Raw genomic sequence first — 25,741 nt, 5'->3', positions numbered from 1 at the left:
CCCACTCACCAATTATATGTGGCGAAGTCTCGTTCTCCTCAATGACAATATGTCGTGCACCCACAGGGATGTCAAACATTTTCAACATGCCTAGCGGGACAGAATGGCAGTCAGTGAATGGTGTGAATTAACAGCTTGCGTCCTCACTTACAGTTTACAACTGTCCGACACCCGGGCTATGTATTTTGTTTAAGGCTACAACACAATAAAACATCCATGATACTACCAATGAGGGGGCTGAGATGACATTACCTTGTTTTATGAACTTGAAGAAACAGGCATTGTGCTACAAGTGTGTGTGTGTGGGTTGGGGGCCGAGGTCACCTGTTTTTTTGGGCGTCTTGGTGAGCGTCAGCTTGACGGTGCGGCAGTGGGAGTTGTCCCCCCCACAGACACCGCACTTGTCTTCCTGTTTGTAGGAGCCCACCTCTTTGTCACAGCCCACGTGCTATGGACATAAGGACAGAGAGTAAGGTTGAGTCAATCGGCTAAGCGGGACTGTAGCTACACAACACATATCAATTCAGCAGCTTGAGTGCAAAAAGGGGTGCATTACAAATATTAAACACAAAAATAAATACAAAATGTTGAAGACAACCCTCACGTCCTTTATATACTTATACTCTTTTGTCAACAATGATAAAAACGTATTCTATAGTCAAATTAGAATAAATACAATATGCATACTGTATACGTGTTATATAACAACATAAAGTGTATACATTGTAAGGTGAGTAAAGATGAGTTCAGCACCTTAAAAAACATTTGTTTAATATCTTGAACATTTCTGGATGATATTTGTTTACATTGGTGTGTCAGCTGAGTATGTGTATGTGTCTGTGTTTGGCTGGAAAGAAGACATACCAAACATTCCCCTCTGGCGCACACACTGAAGGGGTCTGTGTAGCTGCAGCGCGTCCCGTCATGCATCACCTGGTTCATGAACACAACCTCGCCTGTCTCTTTTGACTGGCAGCTCAGCTCGCATTTGTGGGCCTCTGTAACACAGCCAGACAGACAGTCCACGGTCAAACCAAGTCCAACTCAGACATAACATAGCAAAGAGTGAACTTTATCTGATGTAATATGCTTGCATGGAGATGATTCTGCTCTCTGCAAATGTCGCCATATCAAATCCCAGGTGAGGATTTCAAAAAAGACAGCTGAAAGTCAAGCTGAAGGATTTGTACTTTTAACGTATCTCACCATCTGGGTTCTCATAAGGCAGCCAGGTGTGTTTGATGTTCTTGTGATATTTGTTGCTCCTTTGGATGCACTGCTGGGCACGGAAGTCTTCGTAGGGTCCCGCGCACTCTTCCGTGTTGCACATCTGGTAGTCAAACGTGGACCCGGGGCATTCGCGACCCCCGTAGGCAGGGCTGACAAAGCACAAAGCACAAACAAACACAATAAAATGACCCGGAGATAACTGTGCACACCAACTGTCCGTCTCTCTACTATCTATTTTTATTGCATTTTTTCTTCTTAATCAGTGTCTGGTGTGCCATAAGTCATCACTGTCTGTCTAGCAAATTGTGTTCATCATCTCTCTAACAATGCACTTGTACTCATCCAAGGCATGTCATGCACGGGCAGCAAAGTACATGCTCTCAACCCCAAACTCCCTCACCCCTTGCCAAATCACGTTAAACCTAGATACACACTCTCCCAAGGCAAGCGGTTTGTACAGGCGAATAACTGGGTGCAAATTATTTGGCCCGGTTATGGCCCAGAAGTTACATGTGCCAATCTGCCTCTTGGCCTTGTGTTCTCGTTCCAGTCAATGAGCGCCACTCACGCTGGGTTGTTGCACTGTCTGTTGCGGGAGCGCACGCCGCCACCACAGGTCCGGGAACAAGAGCCGTACTTGGACCAGGAGCTCCAGCTCCCGTCGTGGCCCTGGGGCTGATGAGTGGACCTCCAGATACAATGACCCTTGAAGCACCACTTCACAGTGAGAAGCAGAGAGGACATTTCAGTCTGGAACTCTAAGAGCTCATTCAGGCCTGACAAAAAAGCCCAACAGCTCTCACACAGTGACACATTAATCATTTAATCAATTCATAATCCTAGAGAGGATGAGGGTGGATGCAATTTCAAAATATAGGTTTCTTGAAAGCGTCTAACCTTCCCTGGGGCACACTCAGTACCATCCACTGGCGGACCCTTTTTGGTTTTGCAGAAATATTGGTTGTCAGGGTGGCTACACCACAGCTGCTTGCAAGGATCGTAAGTTCGAAACTGAGAGGTGGAGAAAGAGAAAAACCGGGAGCGAGAGATGGAGAGAGAGACTCAAATTATTCTATGAATATGTCAGGAATAGGGAGATGAAAAGAGGGTATCGTTTCTGTGACCATGTAGAATACGGTCCAGCTACATGAGGGGCTGATTTCTAAATCAGACATGCTCTCCCGTGTGTTTCTAGCATGTCGCTGTAGTACAGGCACTACTCTCCTCTAATCATTTCTACCTCCCCCTGGTTACAGCTCAATGGGAGTCCACTTAATGACAAAATGATCATATTGACGCCTCTCTCCCTGACACACTGTAGTGTCAGCTAATTAGGAAAACTTTTTTTCCTCTGTAGGAAATCAAATCCTCACAACATCCTGTAAAGGCAATATCAAAATCAAAAAGATCTTACAGGGTGGCAATATATCAGAGAGGTTTTTTTCCATCAGGTCCAATCAAAAGAAAAGGTCAGCCCGAGCCTTGGTCATCATTTGAAGAGAAGGTAGAGGAGAACAGTGATGTGTGGAACTTACGGCGGTGCACATCTTGTATCCCACGCCAAAATCAAAGCGGCACTGCTCGTCCATGGAGTAATTGATGCCTGGGAGCTCCGGAAGCTTGGGCCACTTGTGTTCAAAAGGGTCATCCAGGAGGCAGTCATAGGAGCTGTGACCACAGAGGAGAGCATTAGACGTGAAAGCAACCGACCAGCGAAGCTCATCATATCGAAACATCCCTTTTGCTGATACAAAAGCATGATGAAAACACAGAGCATCAGAATGAGAGGAGATATGTTGAAGTTATTACTGGATGTATCGATTCAGTTCCTGTTTGCTGCAGCGTGACCAGTGGTAGCGGTGGAAGGCTGCCTGCACCAGGGGAGCCATTATGCTCCCCATGCTGGTCTCATCAGCGCATCGATTCCCCTGGCCATCATGTTCCATGCCTAACCTATTGGAAAGGGATTTAGTCAATTGTCAAAATATAACAATTTTGTTTCAGAGCATCATATTTTGAGTAGTCTAACTCGAAAACAAAAACTATATTTGCAAAGAAACGGTCATTAGTGTCATAAAAGACTTTTCAAACTAATTTGGAAGCAACATTTTCCACTGTAATCAAAGGAGTAAGGCAGAGATGACAACAGTCAAATGTTTTAGGGTTACTGATACACATTGATTGCAATCATTCTCAGGGAAATTGGAAATAAAGAATCACAACTGTCAAAGAATGGCCAATCCAAATGGCCTTGGACTGTCTCTTGACTATAGGCGGCGCCGTTGAGCTACCCAGGCAGAGTGGTACTGTACACCAGCGTGTTCCTAGCACAGTTTCTCTGGGAGAACCTGGTTCTTGTACATCTGTAACTTACCTTAACTCAAATCTTCCCAACAATTACAGAGAATCAAACCTTTCTCTACACAGATTCCTAGAAGAATGAGAGTTCAAGTGAATTCCAACCTATAACTTGCTTGACCTTTCCTTTCCCTCATCTCATGAGAGTCGAATCATTGAATAGTTATTGTCTCGTTACTTACACATGGCCAGTTTCATGAGCCACCACAAAAGCGGAGGAGAAGCCATCCTCGTGATTCAAAGTGCAGCTCCGAAGGGGATGACACATCCCTGTCACTGGGGCATAACCTATAAGTCAAACAGTAGGAATGATGAACTGTTATGCTGATGTACTCATCCATTGGTGGGGCTTCTCAGAGAAAGACACCAAGAGTAGTTTAGTCTCCATTACTGGTATAGCACTGAACTGTGGGGTGAATATGGCTTTCCAACATAGTTAGGGCTAATGTGGTAGTGGAATAGAAATTTGCATTTATACATCTTTCAGTCAGTGTCTTAATAAAACCTATTATAACAAAATGTAAAGACAGACATTACAGATCATTATATGACTTTCTCAAATGGTGCCTTTTATAAGAAGTGAGGGGTTTTGTGTTTTGAACGCCTTTCCGAGCCATTGGATGAGTATAGACTAAAGCTATAAAACAAGGCTGAATATGAAGACTGTTAAGACATTAAGCATTATTTTATAATCATCCAGACCACTGTTGATCCATCCAAACAAACCATTGGTTCTAAAGATGTAGCAGTGTCATACTGTCCTACTGTGTTGAAGTAGAAGTTTGTTAGCATTGGCAGAGTGTGTGGATTGGACAGGGCGCTAGATAAATAATTTCCCCTTTATAAATCACAAAATATGTCAATAAGAGTTCAACAAAAACAACATTAAATATCTAGCATTCTCATGTCTGATATTAAACAGCATAGTTAATGGCATAAAAGTGATTTGTTATGTTAGCTTTCCTGTTTGGAAAACAAGAAGAAGGCACTGTTTCTCAACTCAACATATTTACTTCAGTCTTACTTGTACAGGTGAGAGAAGACATTGGAGATTGGAATATGGTTTGCAAGGAACATGATTGCTAATGTAAGTGGTCTGGCACATCACATCCACATTTTTTTGGATTGACATGATAATACTTGAATTTTATTAAAGATTAAAGGTAGGATAGGCAAGTTATGCAAACCTAGACATTTTAGTTAGTTTGAAAGGGTTCAAACCAAAATATCCAATCCCCTCCCTTTAAAGCCACTCCTCAATGACATATGAACTGTGATGGCGCTGCCTGACTACTGCCGGGAGGTAGGTAGGTAGGTGGACAGACAAGTAGCCCGTCCAATTATTGCATTCGGCCCAAATGCCCTTCAATAATTAGTACTGGTCTGAACTTAATGATTGGTCGTGTTTATTACAGCCCTGCGACACCCCCTAATATCGGATTTCTTTAATTTTACTGTCAAAGATTTTTTACGTGATTTGTTGATTGCTATCAAGATGTGAAGTTTATTTCAGTAAATATGAAAAAAAGGTGCTTCTCAACAATATTGCCCACCCTGCCTTTAAGTAAAGTTCTTCAATGAGTCCAAATCAAAACGATCAGTCATGACATTGCAATACTTGATAATGTTTTTTTATGAAATATAAAAATGAGAATACTAATGGAACACAAATACAATGATGGACAGGAAAATGATACAGAAGTCCTTGCCTTGGTACTAACATGAGGCATGGGTATCATTTTCATGCCATAACTAAAAATTGCTGCAGGGTGACATTGGCTCACTGGAGGAAATGCCAGTTAAAAATATACTACCTCAACAATCTTGAACACCTTGAAGGCAGGAAATTATTCCTGTTCACACATAATTGACACTATCAACCTTTGAGCGTCTGCAGTGGGTTTTGAAGAGGCCTAAAGCATCTCTGGGACAGCTTGTGTTCTTGATGCCTTCACCCATTAAAATGAGCCCTTGGGCAGATGCTAAGCTTGAAAGCATGTGTTCGTTCCCAGCGCAGAACAACACAAAAGTTTCCAAAACCTTTCCTTAACTTGAAATCATAATTACATTTTTGACACAAAACACAAGAAGGACTCATTAGGCAAAGCATGTAAGACACACAATAAAATACTCGATCAAGAAATGTGCAGCAGTTCAGCTCAGCTAGCGCATCTGGTTTGGTTCAGAAGCATTCAGTTTTTGTGATTCTTGGGTTTTCAGACACATTTTCATGCTCTCTGAATAATATAAAACCTTTGGCATGCAGGTAAAAAGCAGAAAAAGCAGACACAGACCAGTGTTGATGAGGGTGCTTTACATTACACTTAGTGGTGGTCAAATAGAAAAAATTACTTCAAATATAATGGTGACATCCATTGATTGTTCTCTCTAAGTGACTCTTGAACCATGTCACCAATGGTCTGCTTGACTTGGTTAGGATGATGATGGGCTCTGAAAGAGCGATAGAGTGTAGCGATTGCGTGTTCAGTGCTGCGAGTGAAATGGCAAAATGGTTGAAAGCAGCGATGAAGCTCAAACCCTTTATCTGAGATCAGATAAAAGAGAATGTAAGTTAAGGTACATTCCCCTGAAGGGACTATTGTAAGCTTTGCATTTATAAGCGAAAGGTTGCCGGCCAGCAGCTACAGTCATAAATCATATTTCATGAATGAGTTAAGTTCTTGTGTGAGGTGATAGGAGATCACCCTGTTGATATACTAAATCATTCAACATTTTGATCATAACATAATAAATAAATAAATATGACATCTAAAAAATGACATCTAATGACATAAACATATTTAAAAACAGAACTATTAATATCATATATATATATATGTAATATATATATATATTGTTAACTTTGTGATACCATAGATGAGAAAAACAACTGAATTCCCAGTTCCATCTGTTTTTCTGAGTCTCTTTATCAATATTTCTCTTTTATATCACATCCTGCTCTATATTTGGATACAGAATCTACAGACCCCCAGTAACACTGTGGCATGAGAGTGTAATGTTTACTCCTCACCCTGAGACCTAATGTGGAGAAGTCAGAGAGGTGAGTTCAGCCCTACCGAGCCTAAGGAACCATAGAGACAGGGCTGTTGTGAACACTACACAGCAGAAGCCATGGCAACGGCTGAGGTGTGACAAGAACAGCCGGTAGTCTTTGATCCTCCTTTAAACATGACACATGTACTTTAAAAGTCCAAAATAAGGCAAACGCAATACTCGTCAAACAAAGAGATGGTTGGTCCAACTTAAAAAACAAGGCTATCAGTCAACTATGGTGAACTGTGTTAATTCCAAATGTTATTGTAGTGTAAATTTATGTGTACCATGTCCATTTATTTGCAGCCATTAAACTCTAAGATTGCAAAAAACATTGGTACAGTTCTGCACAGCATGTCTAATGCTAACTTGCAATTCAGTTTTATGAAGAAGCATAGTCCGTACTAGATTAAAACACGTCAGATGCAAACGACTGTGATTCAATTTCCTGCGTAAACATTTTTCATTTCTTTGATAGATCCTTCATTAATGACAAGTGGATAATTGCTTTTCATCAACGCCCCAAATGAAAAGTATGAGCTGCAATCTTTTAGTTTTTTCCCTACATGCCAAAAAACTTTTGTATGATGATTCAATTCGATTTTTTCAAACACAGGTTGGCACCAATACCAAGTCAATAAGGCAGTGGAAAAATTAATTCTGAGGTTTCCACATAGTGAGGTCATGGCTTTTTTGGAGACCCTCCCTGAATTGCCCCCACACCTGTAGGTTTCCAGGGCCCTTACCTGAGCAAGACTTGAAGCCAACCCTTGTGAATGGAAGCAGATTTCAGCATACTCAGTCTGCACAGGCCTCGATCGAGAGAAATACAGTACCTTGCATACCTGCGGGGCCAAAATCTTGCCTTGTGAGGAAGATGGAATGGTCGTGGTACTCAGCGTGATCAGGGTCGCGGCGTTGCTGAGTGTTGGACCAGCGGCACACCTGTTCCAGGCTGCGTGAAGGATTACCACGCTCAATTAAACTGATTGACTGCAAGGACAGAAGCAGAAGGACACAGCCGTGATCACACTGCTCACTGCGCTACAGAATAAAACAAGCTAACATTAACTGGGAAAGTAGGAGGAAGGTTGCAGTCCATCCCAACTGAAAATAATGACCCGCTTTTGTAACTACTGACAACAAAGTATCTTACAACGAGACGTGGCACAAAAGGAAAAGTGGTCAAAATGCACATTTTATATGCTATTGTAAATATGAAATACTATCATAAAGACGTGGAATATGTGCGCACATGTGTGCTTCCCAAAACAGATTTCACATGTGTGAGGCAGGCCAACAAAGCAGAGCGCTTATGCTGTGGTCCATGTGTGAATGAGAATTCTATGACATAGTTCAATGGCACCTCTCTTCTTTTCAATAAAATATTTTGCTAAAAGTCAACATGGGGCATGAAAAGATAAACAGAGAAAAATGACATAGGAGGAAATTAGGAAATTAGGAGGTACTTCAGGTGAAATACGTTTTGTGTCATTTTATTGGAGTAAAACAGGCTAGATGTAAGTCTGAAGGAAATAAGGCCTCAAAAGATCAACTATATTGAGCCTGGACACCTTTGTGTATAACAGGGCCAGACTTGCTATGCAAACCCAAACCCGACCAAGTGTGTTTCTATCCAAATTGGCATGGGGTGTCACCATAAATAAGTAACTGCAGTGAGGTGTGATATGAGTGGAAAATCAAGTCCTACTACTACTAGCTACAGTAACTTCTGAATCCTACAGTGGTTGGAGAGAATGAGTCTGTTCAGAAGAATTAACAACTAAAATTCCTGATGGCCAACTCATCCCCTCTCTCTCTCTCTCTGCTCCTCAGAGGGAGTGGAGGCACGTCCAGCGTGTTTAAGCTCATCTAATGAGGGCTATGTAAACACCATCTCTGCTTTGGCAACCAGACTGAAGGGAGAAGCCAGACATAATGTGCTTTGTCAGGAATAAGCTTCAGCCAGTTGTGCAGATAAAAAATCCCAGTGGTGTCGAGGGAGCAATCTGATGCATGCTTGGCCACACAAGCAAATGACAACGTGCCTAACACTCAAATGCGAGCAACTAGCTGACAAATAACGAATGGAGACATTAATTTGGGGAAGTAAACATCTGATATCAGCAGTGTAGGTCTGGCATGTGACTAGAGACATTCATTGGGAATGTTTTTATGCAAAGTTATTACAAAAATAATCCAATCTGTTTATTTTGATATGATGCCAATGTTTGGCTGCATGCGTGAATGAGCAGCCAAAAAACTATTAGCCCAAAACCCCCCATCAACCCAATTTCTCAATTTCAACGAATAGAACAGTATGCAGAAACAAAGGACTCTAAAGGTTAATGCCTCAACCCAGAACTGATGCTGACTGGCCTAATCTGTATTCAACATACAGTACAACTGTTAAGATAAAGTATGTAACCCATGTTTACCATTGTGCATCATGAACCCTCTTTGCAACGCTTACCTGCCTATACCCGACCATGATCATTCTGACGAGGACGATGTTGATGTTGGTTCCCAAGGACTCATCATGGTAGATCTCATCCACCTGAGGGGGCAATGAGATAAACAGCATCAATCATTGAAATGAAGCGTGATGCAAACGCTAGGCTGTCAAGTGTACCGCAAAAGTCTGCTGGCCTCCAAATACAGGCCTCTCATGCCGTTCAACCATGCCTAACTCCCAGACGCATCCCTGCCAGCAAGCACCTTCATCAAACTCCCATAATAACAGTTCAAAGCAACACATTTAAAAAAAAATATTCTAAAGCATGGCTAAATATGGTGATGGTACATATTTTTGAGGAACTTCCACAAATGAACAAATTCAAAACAACATCACAGATGTTGCATCACAGATCAATCCTTGAACCAATGTTTTTGAAATTTCTTCAAATGCGGATGAAGAACTTTTTTTGGTGTCTGTTTTTTTCCCATTTGCATTCTGGCACACCTCAGTTTCTTCCAGATTCTTCCATGTGCTTTTTTCATTTCAGTTCACTAAGGCCACCAAAAGAGCACCTGCCAGCACTCAGACCCAGGTATGTGCACACCCATTAACTGGCAAATACCCTGAAAGAAGACAGACTGACCTTATTTGAGAGGTGTTTGAAAGGGGACATGATGCATTGAGACCCAAATTCCTGAGGTTTCTGGGGGATACATTGATGAGAGAGGAAGGGAGCTCTCCACTCCTCAAGACGCTGATGAGAAGATCTAACTGTGAAACCAAGTAAGGCTAGGGAAAGGATGGATACAACAATTGGAGGGCATTCAAAGCAACGCTGAAGTGAATCTATTTGACTGGGCTGTGCTTCTAGGGAGTAGTGATGGTCTTGCATTGTCTCTAGGACAGCTGTGAACCTCAATGTCTGGTTAATGAGAGGGAGACTACACTGCAGACAGTCAGTCTGGCTCTGAAATGTTGCTTTAGGGCTGGCTTTCATATTGACAGAACAGTCAGAAGGTGGCTTGATCGTCATGTTGATTATAATAGTATAATAGTGCTTTATGCTCTACTACTGTACATACTATCTGTCAAAGCATTAAAAGCATTCTAAGAGCATGCCCCCACTAATAAACTCCCATAGAACTTGACAAGACAAGCATTCCAACATCTCCACTTAACTTCCCTGAACACACCAGCGTGTTTCTGCTCGTGTTTCTCCCCCATCTCAGAAGGAATTGATTGTGAAACGCAATTCATGCTAGCGCTGAGCCCATTTAGCCACAGGGCTAAATTCTATGAATTTTGAATTAACAGCCAATCATGTGCATTCGAGATATCTTGTTAGACACTGGCAGGCGTCCAATGAGCCGTGCTATTACGCAATGACTGAGCAGACTGACCTAGAAATGCTATGACTGCTATATAGTTTAATAATGATGGCATGGAATTTGCATATCTAATGAGGAGGGCGGGTTTGGAGTCACGCAAACCCCAAGTAAAATTTCCATGTGACGTGCCGTGTTTTATCCCTATCAAATGATCCCTGCATGTCCACACACTTCTGGGGCTGTCTTTCATCGATCAACAGCTTCAATTTGTGGTTTGCAAAAGAGGGAAAGAGAGGCAGCAATCAAGACACGAGCACATGCTCATTACGGATTGTGATTAGCAACTTGCCAAGTTGGTTGAATCATGACTGGTAAACGGTCTTTGTATTTCACAAAACACCCCCATATGTCTCTGTGTGATGTCAAAACCTGTCATGAGGAAATAAATGTATGCCACACAATCAGCCTTTTAAGGGCATAGTTTAGTTTAAGATTTGTGTCTGGCTACACATTTACTTGACATGCTGGCTAATGTTACTAGACAGTTTGTACAAGGTCTAGACATTTTAGACCATGTGTTCTTTTTCATTTCTCGAGACCCAGTCTCTATTGCAGAAAACTTTATGAATCCCTTACCACTTGTAAGATATATGATTTCTACTATTTTAAACCAGTGGAATAAAAAAAAATAAGATGGAAAATGTATGGTATTCTGTGCTCTGGAGCAAGATTCTGGGAAAGATTACAAATCAAAGTATATTTCCTCTACACACTGCAACCAGGTATGTTGGCTCATGTTTAGCGAGATCTGTGTCAATGACATCCGCTCTCAAGAGTATGAAAGCACAGAGGTGAGAGCTTGTTTTCAAGCGGACAACCTGAACAGAGTGTAGATCCTGGAATGACCCCAGGAGATCAACCATGTCTGTGACACTTCTTAACACTCCAGGACCCTAATGATAAAGGAATGCACTGATGACTCCTCTTGGCGCTCCCTAAGTATGGTTGTGCCCTTTACAAATGACAAAGTACAGAAATAAACAAGCTTTGACTCGGTTACCATGTCATTCATGTCAATAGGCAGACAGACTAGATGCCAAGTTTCGAAACAGGCGGTAATGTACAGCCTCTGCAGAGACGGGGGAGATACTGTCCCCTTATTTATGCATGTGTGTTATTTTGTTGGGGGGGGGGGGGGGTGTCCAAGAACTTGATAAATGACAAGCAAAGAGTATGAGTGCTGCTCATTTGAATAACAGAAGTACAAAAATATACTATGGGGGCCTTCAGGAAATTAGGGACATCTCTCTGTTCATGCTGCTATGAACAGCTGTGTCACCAACCAGAAAACTTGACCAAGGGCTATTATTGGAACAAAAATCACATTCATGAAGCTGTAGCTCAATTAAGTGCACTCAAATTACCTTTAATTCTCCGAAGCTGGTGTTGTATCCCAATTCCCAGACTGAATGGGATGCTGACCTATTTAACTGTGGGTTTATGTTGGACCTTAAACAGAGAAGCCGTGGGCAATTGAGGACAGCACCAGAACAGACATTAAGAGTGTTTGTAAATACAAAAACAATGTGTGCAGTTCTACATGCGTCATTGCATGTGTTTCTCTGCTACAAATGTTTAGACCTTCCATACTTCTATACAGTCCTGACAAAAAACTCCTCACCCCTTTTCTGAAATCCAAGACCCCAACTCAACTGACAGATCAAAAAAATAAAAAAGACTTATTGAATTAAGACCCCACTGAAAATCTCAAAAGCCTTTGGAGATAATTACCACGATGGCGGCTTGTGTCTGAAAATGAGCATAGCAGCTGTGGCCTGGAGGCATTGGATGTCCCTGGCTTGTGTACAGCATCACATCAACATGGACAAAACTCTGGTCCGTTCTCAAACAACTCAGCCATTGTATGCAGGCACCTCAGCAGTATTCTTGGTTGGGTCCAGGCAGGATGTTCAGTAATCAATCCCTCGGAGAGAGTTTCTCCAGGTGGTACTACACATTCTCTAACCATGGAAAAGATTCTTGGGGATTTGAATGGGTAGAGCTCTTTCAGACATAGCAAGCCACTGGCTTAACAGTGGAGCTAAACGATTGTGTAGGGTGCACTTCCTCTTTTAGAATGCTATTGATTGTAATTACATGGAGAAACTCAATATGTGAAATGGTCTATAATTCATAACTCACATGTACATGCATTTGTTCTGAAGCCAATGTTAAATGAATTGTAAAGTGGCTTTGTCAGTACAAAGAAAACAAGGAAATACATTTACAGAGTGAAAAAAAAGGTCTGTGAAGGTTTTCAAAGCAGGGAAAGCCAGTTAGCATGTTTTTCTACAGGTCCTCATCAAGTAGCCACTATATGAAATTTCACAAATTGCTCTATGACAACAAGATTTTTGCAGACAAACCAAATAACAACTCATGAAAATATGATGCAGGCGGGTCAGTCCTGGCAGTACTCGCAGAACTATGAGAGCCCCCCAGGGCTTGCCATGCTCCCCCCCACCCCCACCCCCTTGCCCTCTCTGCTCCCCGGCAGCTCCGTAATTGGCCTAGCTCGGCTAAGCAGACCACCGTGCGGGGCCCAAATGGTAACTGTTACAGAGTGAAACCAGCACCCTGTGAAAATCTGACTTGAGGGATTTGGGCTCCGTAATCAGATTAGGGTGGTAGGAGCTGGTGGAACCCGTAATGAACAAGCTGAGTATTTTTTTTTCTTCTTTTACTCTCATTGGTAATCCATAAACAGCCAGAGAAAAGAGGAGAGTTGGACGCCGGAGGCCTGGGCTGGGTGTGCCCGAGAAACTAGGCCAGAGACCTGCAGGGAAAATCCATACCATGCAGGGATGATATGGTCTCTGACCGTTGTACTCGAAAGCAATGCTGTGTCTGTAATGGTGCTGTCTGTGCTGTCATTCCGACCTCACAAACACAGTCACGCTGTCCTTACACACCCGAGTATCAACAAGGGCAGAGGCCAGGCTCAGTTATGTTTCTTGTTCCGGACAGAACAGGCGAATGTTTGAAGTTAGACGTGTGCATTCTGTAGCATGTAGACAACATGAGGTACAGGATATGAGGCTGACTTACTATATTCATAAGAGTAAGGACATAGTTCTGCACGTGCTCCTTCCCATGGAAGCGCACCACAGAATCATCCACGGCCAGCAGCACCTCGATGTTGTAGTCATCCTTCTTGGCGTGCCTACGTTTGCGCTCCGACTCAGAGAGCTTGTGTTCCAGTAGGTCCAGAGCACTGGGAAGGTCTGCAATTCCAAAGTCTGTCACTGAAAACCAAACATGAAAACCCGAAGTGAGAATGGAAAATATTGTACACAGTACACACATTGTCTGTGTCACTTTTTACATACATACTGATTGTAACAGGATGCGGCCTTTGCGAAATAACTCAAAGTGGGTCAGGTGTCATTCCTCACTAGGTTCAATCTCTCAGGTCTTCTAAGAACCAAGTGTACAAGTGACCACCTCCCAAATTCACTTCTTGCTTTCATCAAATCACTTCAGATACATTTACATGGTTGAGACCCCTCTGTGAGGTTCAAGGGTGCACAAACACACACAAGACAACAAGACAAATACATTTGGATTTTGCCACAGCTACAGGACATGCGTTACAGTCCCATAACTGTCTCGGCTCTTAAATCTGGTAGTTTCTGGAATCCTAGTAGTTTGATTTAATGTCAAGTGTTTGTTGGATTAATTAAATTAACTAAATCAACTAAGATAAAGATTTATAAAGATCTCGCACAACATCTAAGAAATAAAAACCGTTGTGTCCATTTTTGTGTTCTCCACAGAACCGTTTCAATCTCAATATGACTGTTTTGGGACACAGTTCCATGTTTTCTGTATTGGTCGACAGCTTTACGTAATCCCCCATTAAATGAACTCAAGATGTGATGCTAGCTTGTGAGTCTATAATTAAAGACAAAGAAATAGTCTGGAACAGAGTGATTGCAGAAAATCAACATCTTTAATGGCATTGTTGTTGACAAGGAGGAATGTACAGTGTCTGCCATATAAAAAGACACTGGCATTATAAAAGCATGGAATTCAGCTATGGAGTGTGAGCTATTATATCCCATGATGATTGCAAGGAATCTCCTTTTCCTCTCAATACTGTGAGGTTTATAGAGAGTAGGCACTGAGCCAAGAGGGTTACTACATGTAGATAATAACAACATTCAATGAATTCATGTACAGTCAAAGGGTAATTTCAGGAAGAGTATTGCCAAGTTAAAGTATATGCAAACAGCAGATGGACATGTTAGGGCTTCTGAAGAGGAAAAAAAATGAATATGGCATCAGACAGGAATTTAAAAGATAAACAATAGGCTGCCACCGACATAAACATTTATGAAATAGGTTGTAATAGGCTGAAAACCACAGCAATCTGAGAAATGTCAACACATTTGTCTGTGTACTGTCACATTTCTGTACTATACTATACTTCAAATGTCAACAATCAAACATACTATCGTAGATTAAATATAAAATAGGAATGTATGTGAATGAACAAATATACAGCAAGTGTCAGTGCATCTCAGAGCTACAGCTACAGAATAGCCTAATGACTAACAGGAATATGGTGGAGACTAAAATGGGAGGGAGCTGGAGGAGTTTGGTCAGTTGACACGTTAATGTACGGTATTTTTACCACTTTGTGACTTATGTTTAGTCTGCCTTGTCTACTGGGGTCACAGGGCCAGTGAGTGTAACCTCATCATAAAGATTTTTGCATTATAAAAAAGTGGGGGCAGTGGGTCAGGAGTGGTAGTCTACACACCCTACACAGCACAATAGCAGCTCTGATCCACTAAGCAAACACTTGGATAGAGTGGCCATGGTTCTCACCCTAAATAATCAGGAATCAGAAATAGTCTAAGACAAGGACTGCATGGATGATGGGAAACGTTCACTTTACTGAGAAATACAACAATTTCATATTAAAGACACTATTTCTATTTCTAGAGTTAGTTTCAGACAGAGCCCCACAGCTGAATAATTTTCTGAAGTCATAAGAAAGCAGCCCTGGATGAAGGGTGAATGAACATGTACAAAATGAGGGAGAATCACTTTGGAAACAATGAGTAAGGTACTTGATTAAAAACCTTTTACAGGTACAGCTGTCAGTATATGTAGTACAGTAGTAGTGCAGCGTAAGAGCGGTTAAGCACATGCACGTACATCCCATTTGCAGTCACCTGGGAAGAGAATTAATTGCCTCAATAATAAGATTGAACCTAACCTTAACCACCAGATGTTGAAGCTATTGTCGCAGGAGGAGATACGTATAATAGGAAATCTAATAGGAATTCAACAAGCAGTGGTTCCTACTATATAGAGAAAGATTTTCCTTTACTACTACTATACAATTCTGGAATACCAAATTTTTACCAGCTGGTGGTGGAAGCTGTATGTTGGCCATGTGTGGTTGTTATTTTCTTGGAGGGGGGGGCTCATAAATTCTTGAGGAACTTTTAAGAACCCAAGGAATCTGAGTATGACTCCCAATCTCCCAACTGTTTGGGCATCAAACGAAATACACCTTAGACACACACGCGCCACACACTGCCTCCCCTGTGTCGCTGACATCATGCCCTTCGCCTTGCCTACCTTCATTGTGGAGGTCCTCCCTTCTTTGGCCTGATTCCCTTTTGATGGCTGATCTGCGGTAGACCACGTGGACACGCCCCTTCACTTCCACGTCCTGCTGGCCCTTCTCGAGGGGCTCAATAAAAAACTCCCCATTATCCGTACGAATAAGGCCTGCCTGGAAAAAAAAGAGGTTTCCCCAATTAGTCTTCCCCTTCTAGGGTCTGAAATCATTTCAGATCCTATAATTACAGAGCTTTTAATCGACTGGAAGACTTCGAAAATGGCAGAAGATGGGGGAATGACGTTTGTAGAAATAGGAACCGTTTTCCCACAATTGAGTCCCGTTTCTCTGTTCATATACAGAGTGTACAGTACTTGTGTACCAATTGTATTAGCTAATTGTATTAGCTAAAAGTCTGCAAATTAATAACTACATTTGAACAAAATGTGTTTAAAGAATAGTTGTTTACACAATGGTGCTCAGAAAGAGAGCTCACACATATCTGTCATATTCATATCTGCATGTAGACAGCACTCAAGTCTCCTAAGAGATTGGACGTGACCTTCACTCATTCTAATAAACCTCTTTAGATGTTAATTTGAAGAGGAAGGAGAGCCGGAATGGATAAACGTGACCAAGAAAGTAAACATTGACTCTCAAGTTACAGATAATTCATTAAAGTTAAATGCATTTCTCAAACCATATTGAGTAAGTACATTTTCCAGTTTAATGAGTTGGTCTCTTTGTTTTCCAAAAATATTTTAACTTTAGTACATGGAATAGGCACAGTGTGCAGTATTCAGGCAATAGAACATCTGATTGCAATTCCCTTTTGTTAATTAAAAGGGAAAGATTTCCAGTTCAGGACAAAATCAAAATATGAAACATAGGATAACTTTTTTGAAGCTAAATTGAACTAATCTTATAAAAATGCTAAGCATCCTTTCACACTACTTAAAAATAATAATATAATGAATTGAAGGTTGTACGTGCAACAGCAAGAAAGAGAGAGGTAAGTGTTAGAGGGATCCCAGGGTTTTTCCTGCATAGAGAACATTTAGGTGCGCGACAAGCCGTTTTCCCGAGCGCCTATGACAAATACCGAGCGCCTAAGGCAAAAAAAAAGTCCGCGATTAAAAAAAAGAAGCTGAGTTCCTCACTTGTGCAAAGCATGTCAGCGATATGTTGTCAATAGTATGGTTCAAGTAGGCTACAGCACAACCCTCGTTCTGTTTTGATCAATATTAATCGAGTTGATAAGCGTGTCTTCTTGTCTGATCAATACGCAACTGTGAGGTGCGCGAATTGACAGATCGGCCAGTAAACTGTTGTTTACTGCACGACTACACCTGCACAAATGCAAATGACATTTCCACTTAAAATGATGACAAAAGTTTGATTAACAATTTCCAACGCAGCCCCCATTGGTATTTTTTTTACCTGGAAAATCTTAACCACGAAGAAAATAAAAGGAAATTGCAAAACACCTGGGAATAAATACATTGATTACTACTGCTCGCTAAAACTTCTATTGGAGCCGTCATCGCAATTGATCACTCATGCAGTGCATGTCCGCGAATATGCTTGATAGTATTTTTCAAGTACAGCCGAACCCTCGTTCTGTTTTAATCAATAGTAATCGCGTCGATAGAAAGACCGAGTGTGTCTTCTTGTCTGATCAAGACGCAACTGTGATGTGCACGAACAATAGCTTGCTTCGATAAGCTTGAATTTCATAATTTGAGTAATGGTTAGTTCTAGATTCTATTGATATACATTTCAGTAGTTGGCATATATATGTTAAGAGGTTAAACTTGATAATCTTTGAACCATATATGATAGCACCATGGGGCTTGGACTATTGTCAATCTATTAGCCTATCTATTTTAATTTTAAGTGGAAGAAAAATTATTTCCTCAAGCATAGCCTCCATTATTCAAAAAAAAATGCAAATAAGGTGACACTGTTACACATACTGTTGTTTTTTTTTTTTGAGCACCAAAGACCCATTTGGACCCAGGAAAAACCCTGGATGCATCCAATCCAAGACCAGGAAATGCCAAGCAAGGCATGCCTGAAAGCTTCCTCTGTGGTTGTTTCTTTCAACTCCGGGTGGAAAGTGAACTTGGTGTGTCTTGAGAAGACATACCACTGCATTGGTCAAACATCTGGGAGGCACGGCTTGACAGTGGCACAGTGGTACAACACAGTTAGTCTGGGGCCTGGCCTTACCTAAGCCTCATAACACTTACTCAAACCTCAAAACCCAGTGACATCTGTATTTGGTGGAAATATAAATGGTGTATAAGTTTTAAACATTAAAACACTTGGTTGAAATCCATCTTAAAATTAAGTAGACCATTTGTTGACAGCAGACACTTTGCTTGTTGAGAACTTTTATCAAATCCACACAATGAGCCATGTTAATGCGGCGTGACCTCCTCAACTAACACTTGCAATATTTATGCAAAACATTTCTTTACTACCAGCCATTTACCATGAACTCCCTAGGATTTCACCATCATTAAACTAAGTCATCTGCTTAGTGGACCTACCATGCACACCAAAACTTTTGTTGTACTTGAAGCAAAGCAATTAAACTGCAGTGACTTGTTTGTTGATGGAAACATAACCATATGAGAAAAAAGGCTTGATAATATGTTTACTTAAAATCAACCCATCCATGTGCATCAACTACTGAAGGCCAACAAAGGGGATCATTGTTTTTAATATGTACATTTGTGATCAGCAATCAAAGCCCAAGTCAAATAGTAGCCCAAAGCTATATCATTACCGTCTTGTGTAGCGACTGAAGTAGTACATCCCAGCAAAGCAGTTAAGATGGACACTCACAAATGCAGCAGTGAAAACACACTATACGCAAAGCATAACACATACTGTGAGCCACTGACCTCTCACAAATAAAGCAAACATCTCATCCTTAAGCTCACCGCTACACTAAATTCCACACACCAGCACTACAAACTTTGAAGGTGGATATTTATGTAATTCAAGGGACCTTGTCCCTTGACTAGGAAAACTAGTAGTTGGAGTCCTACTCCAGGACAACATACAGTATATGTGTAAACCCAACACAAACTAAGGATGAATTCAACATCCCAATGGACATTATGAAGATATTACATTCAATTCAACAGCTACAATGCATATTTATGGTGTACTGTTGTTGGAGGTCTTGGAACTTAATTATCTTGAGACATCCCTGAGGTCTTTGGTAAGGATACAGTATATGAGTTCTTGTAAAGATGCAAACCAAAATAACAAAAAGTTGAATAAAACCTTGGGCTAAGGATCCCTAAACTACTATGTGAACAGAAATCAATGTCTTTAATGTCATCCTGAGAGCTTAACCTGCAATTTGAAGTAAATTGCATCGAAGCATAATTTCAGTCACAGGCATGCACTTTGTTGATCTATACTGTGGACAGGAGTTCATCCTGCCTCAGGGGGCTCTGATCTAGTAGCCTGGCTCTGCCCTCCTACGTACTTCCGCTCAATTTGGATTTTGCTTTTGTACTAGGTCTGGCCATTCGGTACGTAAGTCAGATTTTTCAGGTTGATTTTCTACCGGTGAATCAGCAAACAGAGGGAGTGGTTGAGAAATTTGACGTTGATGTCGTGCGCTAGTTTGTATTGTAGTTCCGTAATGGCGGCGGAGAAAGATGGGAGCAAAGCCATTTGGTCTGTTGTGGCAACACTGCCGAATATCTATGAACTAAAGCCGAGTTTTGTTGGTGGCCATGATGTTGTGGCCCTCCTCCCCACGGGGTTCGGGAACAGTTTGTTTTTCCAGCTACGGCAGCTAGCTTTGTTACAGTAGTGGTGAAGGAATTGGCTAAGGCGAACGCTAGCGATTGGTTATGGCAGATCAGAGTGGCTCTGGCCAGATCCAATAGTTTTAAAACTTCAACAGAGTACCCGCCTACAAGGAAATTAACGCTTGTCAATGGAGCGAGGCCAGACTCTCTTTACAAATGAAATGTACAAGAGTCTGGTTAAGACCAGGCTACTGATCAAGCAGTCTGAATTTGACAACACTGGAAATGAACGCTGATTACTACCAAACACCGTTTCACTCTAGGCATCCTAGACATGAAATCAAAACAAATTGTACAATCCCTTCAAAGGTGAACACTGCATTACTGGTGGTTTGTTAACAAACAGTGAGAAAATTTAATATCCCCAGTCTATAGGCAAAGTCTTGCTGTCCGCAGAATTATAAAATCTTTACTGTACTTTCAGCACTGGAGAGGGGGGAGAGACAAGTGTGTGATAAACTGACCATATGGTTAGATGAGGTTCTTAGCTGTGCTGACTCAGGAGGGGTTAAAGGTTGAGATAATAGTATTGGACAGGTCCCCTGAGTAGAGGATTACTATCTGATTCATTTTCATCAGCTTTCATCTCTCACAGCGGTGTGCCAGAAAGGACATGCATAGTTGAGGATTAGGATGAGGATTATACAGTGAAAATTGGGCATATTATGACTGGCATTCAACCTGAAGGGGACAAACATCAAAGATAGGACGACAAAACACCTGGGAATAAATACATTGATTACTAAATATATAAAGTTCTATGTGCTTGCTATAACTTCTATTGGAGCCGTCATCGCAATTAATCACTCGTGCAGTGCATGTCCGCAAAAATGCTTAATAGTATTTTTCAAGTACAGCCGAACCCTCGTTCTGTTTTGATTAATAGTAATCGCATACATTTATTTAGTAGAGAAAAATAGGACAAAAATGAGATTTTAAAAAAATGATGGGGAGAGCAAGTCACTTCTGTCACCTAAAATTATTGCTGATTGTCTAATGTCAACAGGGATCTCAGTTTAAAGTAAATCTGGGGATAGAAAGCTATGTTTTCAATGACACATTCTTGTCATGCAGAGGCACTATTATCCTAGACAGGTGTGTGTTTGTGTGTGTGTGTGTGTGTGTGTGTGTGCACATATATATGTGTAAGTATTTCATTAGAAACATTTCTATGATTTAATTATGTTAATACAACACTTTAATAATTGTCCGAGATCTTGGGCTTCTTCTGATAGAGCAGCAATGATTATGTATGGTCCTTGTGTCTTCACTATATCTGACTAACATGCACAGTCAGTCCTCAATAGTTCACCGACAGAACCTGTGTGCAAAATACAATTAAGCTAATCAAATTGTATAACTTCCTTGAAAATGAATAAATACAACCGAACAACGTGTTGTAGAGAGAAAAAGATATAGTTTGACAGAGACCTTGGTTTTACTATATACAAAAGACAGGAGATTTAATAATTGTCTGAGATCTTGGCCTTCTTCTAATAAAGCAGTAATAATAGTGTCAGGTCCTTGGTGTAGTGTCTTGTGTGTGTGTGCCCTGCTGCCAGCCATGACTAAGTTTGGTCCCATTCTGATGCTGTTGCTAGGTGGCTCTCACTGTATTTAACTGATGGATGCATAAATAGCTCCCTTCCAAGCACAGTCATCCCAATCCTCAAATTCCCATCACACTTGTAATTCGATCCATGTCACTGGTGCAAATTCCTAACACATGAGCAGTCGCAGCGTAATCACACTCATCATTCCTGCCCACTCAGAACAATACAGACAAGGCATCTTTAGCCTACAGCTGTTGAAATCCAGCAGAAATGCTACTCACTCTCCACTTTCCACAGAAATCACCTCGTGATTTTTCAGTCCTTGTGTGGCTACCCTCTTGACTATGGCTAGTAAATAGTCTGTGCATTTGAGGGCCAAATATATCCCTAGGAAATCCAGTATAAACTGGGCAAATGCTTGACACCCCCTAGCACGTGGCTTGTTCCATCTGTCATGTGCTGGATGGCTGGGATGAGCAGTTTTGCCCCTCTAGGCACACTGGCAAGGAACCAAGATAACGTAACCCATTTCTGGTGATGTCATGCAGCCCTCTTAAGAGTCTGGGCACTTCAGATGCTCCACAGAGACGGCACAGACACACAACTGGATTGTGGGATGTCTTGTCTGTAGTAAAAAGAAACAACTTGGTGGCACATGGTTTGGGGTTTCAGTGGTGTGCTTAAAAAAGTTTGACGAGAAACTTGTGCTTTTACTGGAAAATGACCTCCTATCCACCAAAGGTCCTTGTGTCCGTGGCCTTATAAAGCCAGCCGATCAGTAACACATTGTTATGGTCTAACCTGGATGAAATCAACTGTATTTTTGAAGGCAATAGGGAGGCATAGGCTAAGCACTGGAGACACTAGAAGATAAACACCAAAGACAGTACAGGCCACCTCAGAGATACGGGCCATTTCAACCCTCAGTCCTTTCATCACATGTGATCTTATGTGGCCTAACACATCAAACCCATGTCTCAGACTAAATCATTTGTCCAGGAGCTCCCTAAGTATCTTCAAAACGCTCTCCAAAAAAATTCCAGCAAGCTCAGACAGGCTGCTGTTTATCTTGGCTGCGGCTCAATGAAACACATGGACTATATTCTACCCTGGCTGTGTCAAGCTCACTTCCTGAAATGAAATGATATTCCATTTTCACTTGCCCCAAAGCTGTGTGAAAAAATAAAAACATGGCCACAAAAGGGACCATTCACTTTGACCACCAACGGAGGGAAAATGCCTTCAAATATTTCAGATTGCTAGGACTGCTCGTTATCTGCTGAACGAATAAAAGTTATCTACAAACCAGAGCTCAGCTATGTCAGAGACTTTAAAGTTTTTGTAGAGGGCTTGGGATGAAGTGGATCAACTGGTATTCGTTTGTGTGTACGTTGTGGTTTGTCCTATACTAAAGTATGAAAGTGCAATAGTGTTTCTGGGATTGGAACCAAAATGTGGTGGCTGATGTGGAATAAAAAAAAACATTATTGAAAGGACAGCAGGGTGCAATTAATTCATAATGGCTTAATAGTTTGTTTTATTATTGATCTGTTATGTCATCTCATCAATAATATTCTTTCCTTTCTTCTCCAACTGCTAACGGGTGCATGGAATGCATTAGAGAGACTTTGGGTAGCCAGGATGGGTTGCAATCATAAACCTGAAGTACAGTTCAGTGGTGTAGAACATGGCAGGATAGTAATGGTTCACCATACTGGACAGTGGATGCAAACAGATAGAATTCTTCCTTCTTGGGGTAAATCAAATCCATCCCTTTGAACACATCTGAGCAATTATTTATACTATGCCATGTCATTGGTAGATATAGCATGAAGTTCAGTGTAACAAGAACAACATCTCACGCTTTGATCTTTCAGTTAATGTTTCTCATGAGTGAACAGGTATTTTCCTCACATGCAAACTGATGCCTCTATGATTTCAGTGTTCCTTTAAAATAGAAGGGATCTGTAATTTTCCAGCCCTCAGTGGGGAGAGAAGCTAATGGCATAAAAGCTACACAGCAGCGTGCATTAGCATTGATACGTATGGCCAACATGAATGGTTCACAACTGCATTGACAATATCTCTATATGGTACTGTATGATGTGGTAACTATTTAGAAAGGCCACCTGCCACGCTCCAACTCAAAGCACCTGAACATGTTCACACAGATGGGCACAGTCAAAAGAGACACAATGAAGCACACATGGTTCAACAGTGTTAAGAGGTTTTGTCAAACCAGGTGTTTTCACACATTTTTTGAATGTCTGTGTGTGAAGAGATGTCTGCTTCAGTCCACTCCAAAGCTCTTTTTAGCTGGAAAGTGTGTTTTGGCTTAACAAATGTAAGATTGACCATTTGCATGCAAACATTTATATGTATGCGACAGCGTACAGTTAACACTGTCAAAAGAGCCTCTTGGTGACAAATTTAACACCTGTTAACACATGCATCCAAGAAAAATAAAGCGGGTGTTGATGATCAATCAGCAACTCAGCAATTTGTTTCTCACTCTCAGTTTCCTGTGAGGATTGTCACTTGAGTAGCCATGGTTGTCTGTTAGATATTAGCCTACTCCTTGCCATAAGGCCTCAAGCATCCAGTGAAGAGGCATCCCAAAATAAAATAATTGTAACAACAATAATGGCAGTGAGTGACCAGAGATAAGACCATAAAAAACATTGTATTAAGAGGGAGAGAAGGAGAGCTTTTACGCAGTTCAATGTAATGCTGGCACAGATACTGGTTGGGGCCCTTTAGGTGGGAGGGACATTGCAACTGGAGAGAAAGGGCATGTGGCAGCTATGGAAATATTCTGAACAGCAGCCATTGTGTGAAACGCATATGCAATACCACGTCCAGAAGACTGCAACAATTGACAAACATTACCCAAGGTCCGTTTGGGAAATGTATCCGATTTTACGTTCAATTTTGTATATCACATGATCAAGCCGCCTGACTTACCAGTCCATCGCAGTTACTGATGGCAACAGAGGCGTCTGGCATATCCGACACATCTCCAGTAAAAACGCAGTCTCCATGAATACGTTCCTTGGCCTTTTCCTCGAAGTCCTCTTGCCACTCCACAAAAGCACCTGGAGCAACGAGCCGTCTATTGGCCTTCAGACGTAGGTGCAGTTCTTTTCCGAAAACAGTGACATTAAAAAACAAGTGCTGGCCAGCTGTGGTGATAGAGGGCGTATCGGCGGCACTACGTGCCACCCGTCTTTTTCCCGCGTCTGGTGATGCACCTTTACTTCCAGTTCCAGCTGACACCACGTGAGAAATATACCGGCCATGGGAGTCTGTGCTGAATGGCACGATAAGACCGTATTCACTTAATTTTCCAGAGAGTTTTTCTGATGGAACAAATAATTAATTGAGAAAAGCATCCAGGGACAGACCTATAGGATACAGTCATAAGGGAGCCTACATCAAATGCAGTGCATATCCAGAGCATGCTTAATGCGTTGGCTACTTTGAAAGTATAATGACATGCGATTTTTATGTAAAAAAAGATTGTGCCCAAGGATATTCTAATTACTTATTCGACAGGCAGTTGTATGACTGGAAAATATTCCCAGATACGATATGCGAGCCTTTATGCTTCAATGACGGAGTTAGAATGCTATCCTATCAGTTAAACAATCACTTTCTATTAAGCAGAGAACAAAAAACAACTGAAAAATAAGTTGCCGGTAGACCAAACTAATAGAAGGATGAGATAAAAAGTTGCCTGGCAAGTTTTAAATATACTTTAAAACTTACCATGTGACTTTGCAGCGTGCTTGTGATCCAAAAATATCAAACTGATTGAACAGTACATTAATAAATAAATATAATCCATATCGAAGGCTTATGTTGAGTAGTCTAAGAGCTGCCACCAATCCAGCGTTGAGTTAAAGTTTCCTTTCTATTGTAAACTTTGTTGAACTGAACCCTCTGTCTGAACGCACCGTTTATTAGATAACTTCACAATCTTGAACTTCAGCGAAACCAAGCATTCTGAACGCCCTAGACGCTAAAGTGACTGGTATTCACAAGTTGTTCCAATCTTTCGGCCTCTGTTGCACTCTGCATAAACCAGGACAACCCCATCCATTTACAAGAGAAAAAAGTCTGGGGTGCTGATGACGACAACTGCCCGGCTAATCGCAGAGTTCAGAGGAAGCCTACAGATCTTTTTTTTCTTCTTTTTATGTAAACCGGAGCCTGTTTCTCTAAGGATGCTTACTGTACTTAACAATGAAGTAAAGATTGTTATTTCAGCACAAACCTTTGCG

At 41.4% G+C, this 25,741-nt stretch overlaps 1 protein-coding gene across 1 annotated transcript in view; it reads right to left on the bottom strand.

Annotated features, from left to right (window-relative positions):
• adamts14 (ADAM metallopeptidase with thrombospondin type 1 motif, 14) overlaps window positions 1-25,529 on the bottom strand; it is a 33,086-nt gene extending 7,557 nt beyond the window's left edge. The window contains exons 1-15 of the mRNA XM_084669500.1: window positions 25,227-25,529; window positions 24,423-24,817; window positions 16,084-16,240; window positions 13,537-13,733; window positions 9,116-9,199; window positions 7,479-7,635; window positions 3,771-3,876; window positions 3,040-3,183; window positions 2,766-2,898; window positions 2,128-2,241; window positions 1,799-1,947; window positions 1,207-1,379; window positions 865-998; window positions 325-448; window positions 10-90 (exon numbers count right to left, since the gene is read on the bottom strand). Coding sequence (XP_084525626.1) covers window positions 10-90; window positions 325-448; window positions 865-998; window positions 1,207-1,379; window positions 1,799-1,947; window positions 2,128-2,241; window positions 2,766-2,898; window positions 3,040-3,183; window positions 3,771-3,876; window positions 7,479-7,635; window positions 9,116-9,199; window positions 13,537-13,733; window positions 16,084-16,240; window positions 24,423-24,817; window positions 25,227-25,305 — 2,227 coding nt within the window. The 5' untranslated portion in view covers window positions 25,306-25,529. The remainder of the gene's footprint in view (window positions 1-9; window positions 91-324; window positions 449-864; window positions 999-1,206; window positions 1,380-1,798; window positions 1,948-2,127; window positions 2,242-2,765; window positions 2,899-3,039; window positions 3,184-3,770; window positions 3,877-7,478; window positions 7,636-9,115; window positions 9,200-13,536; window positions 13,734-16,083; window positions 16,241-24,422; window positions 24,818-25,226) is intronic.
• Window positions 25,530-25,741: the final 212 nt, after the last annotated feature.

Source organism: Hypomesus nipponensis, chromosome 13 (assembly GCF_054491055.1).
Source record: "Hypomesus nipponensis isolate SF chromosome 13, ASM5449105v1, whole genome shotgun sequence".
Lineage (NCBI taxonomy): Eukaryota > Metazoa > Chordata > Actinopteri > Osmeriformes > Osmeridae > Hypomesus > Hypomesus nipponensis.
The sequence above is the reverse complement of the archived record's forward strand: the minus strand, read 5'-3'. Positions and strand labels throughout refer to the sequence as shown.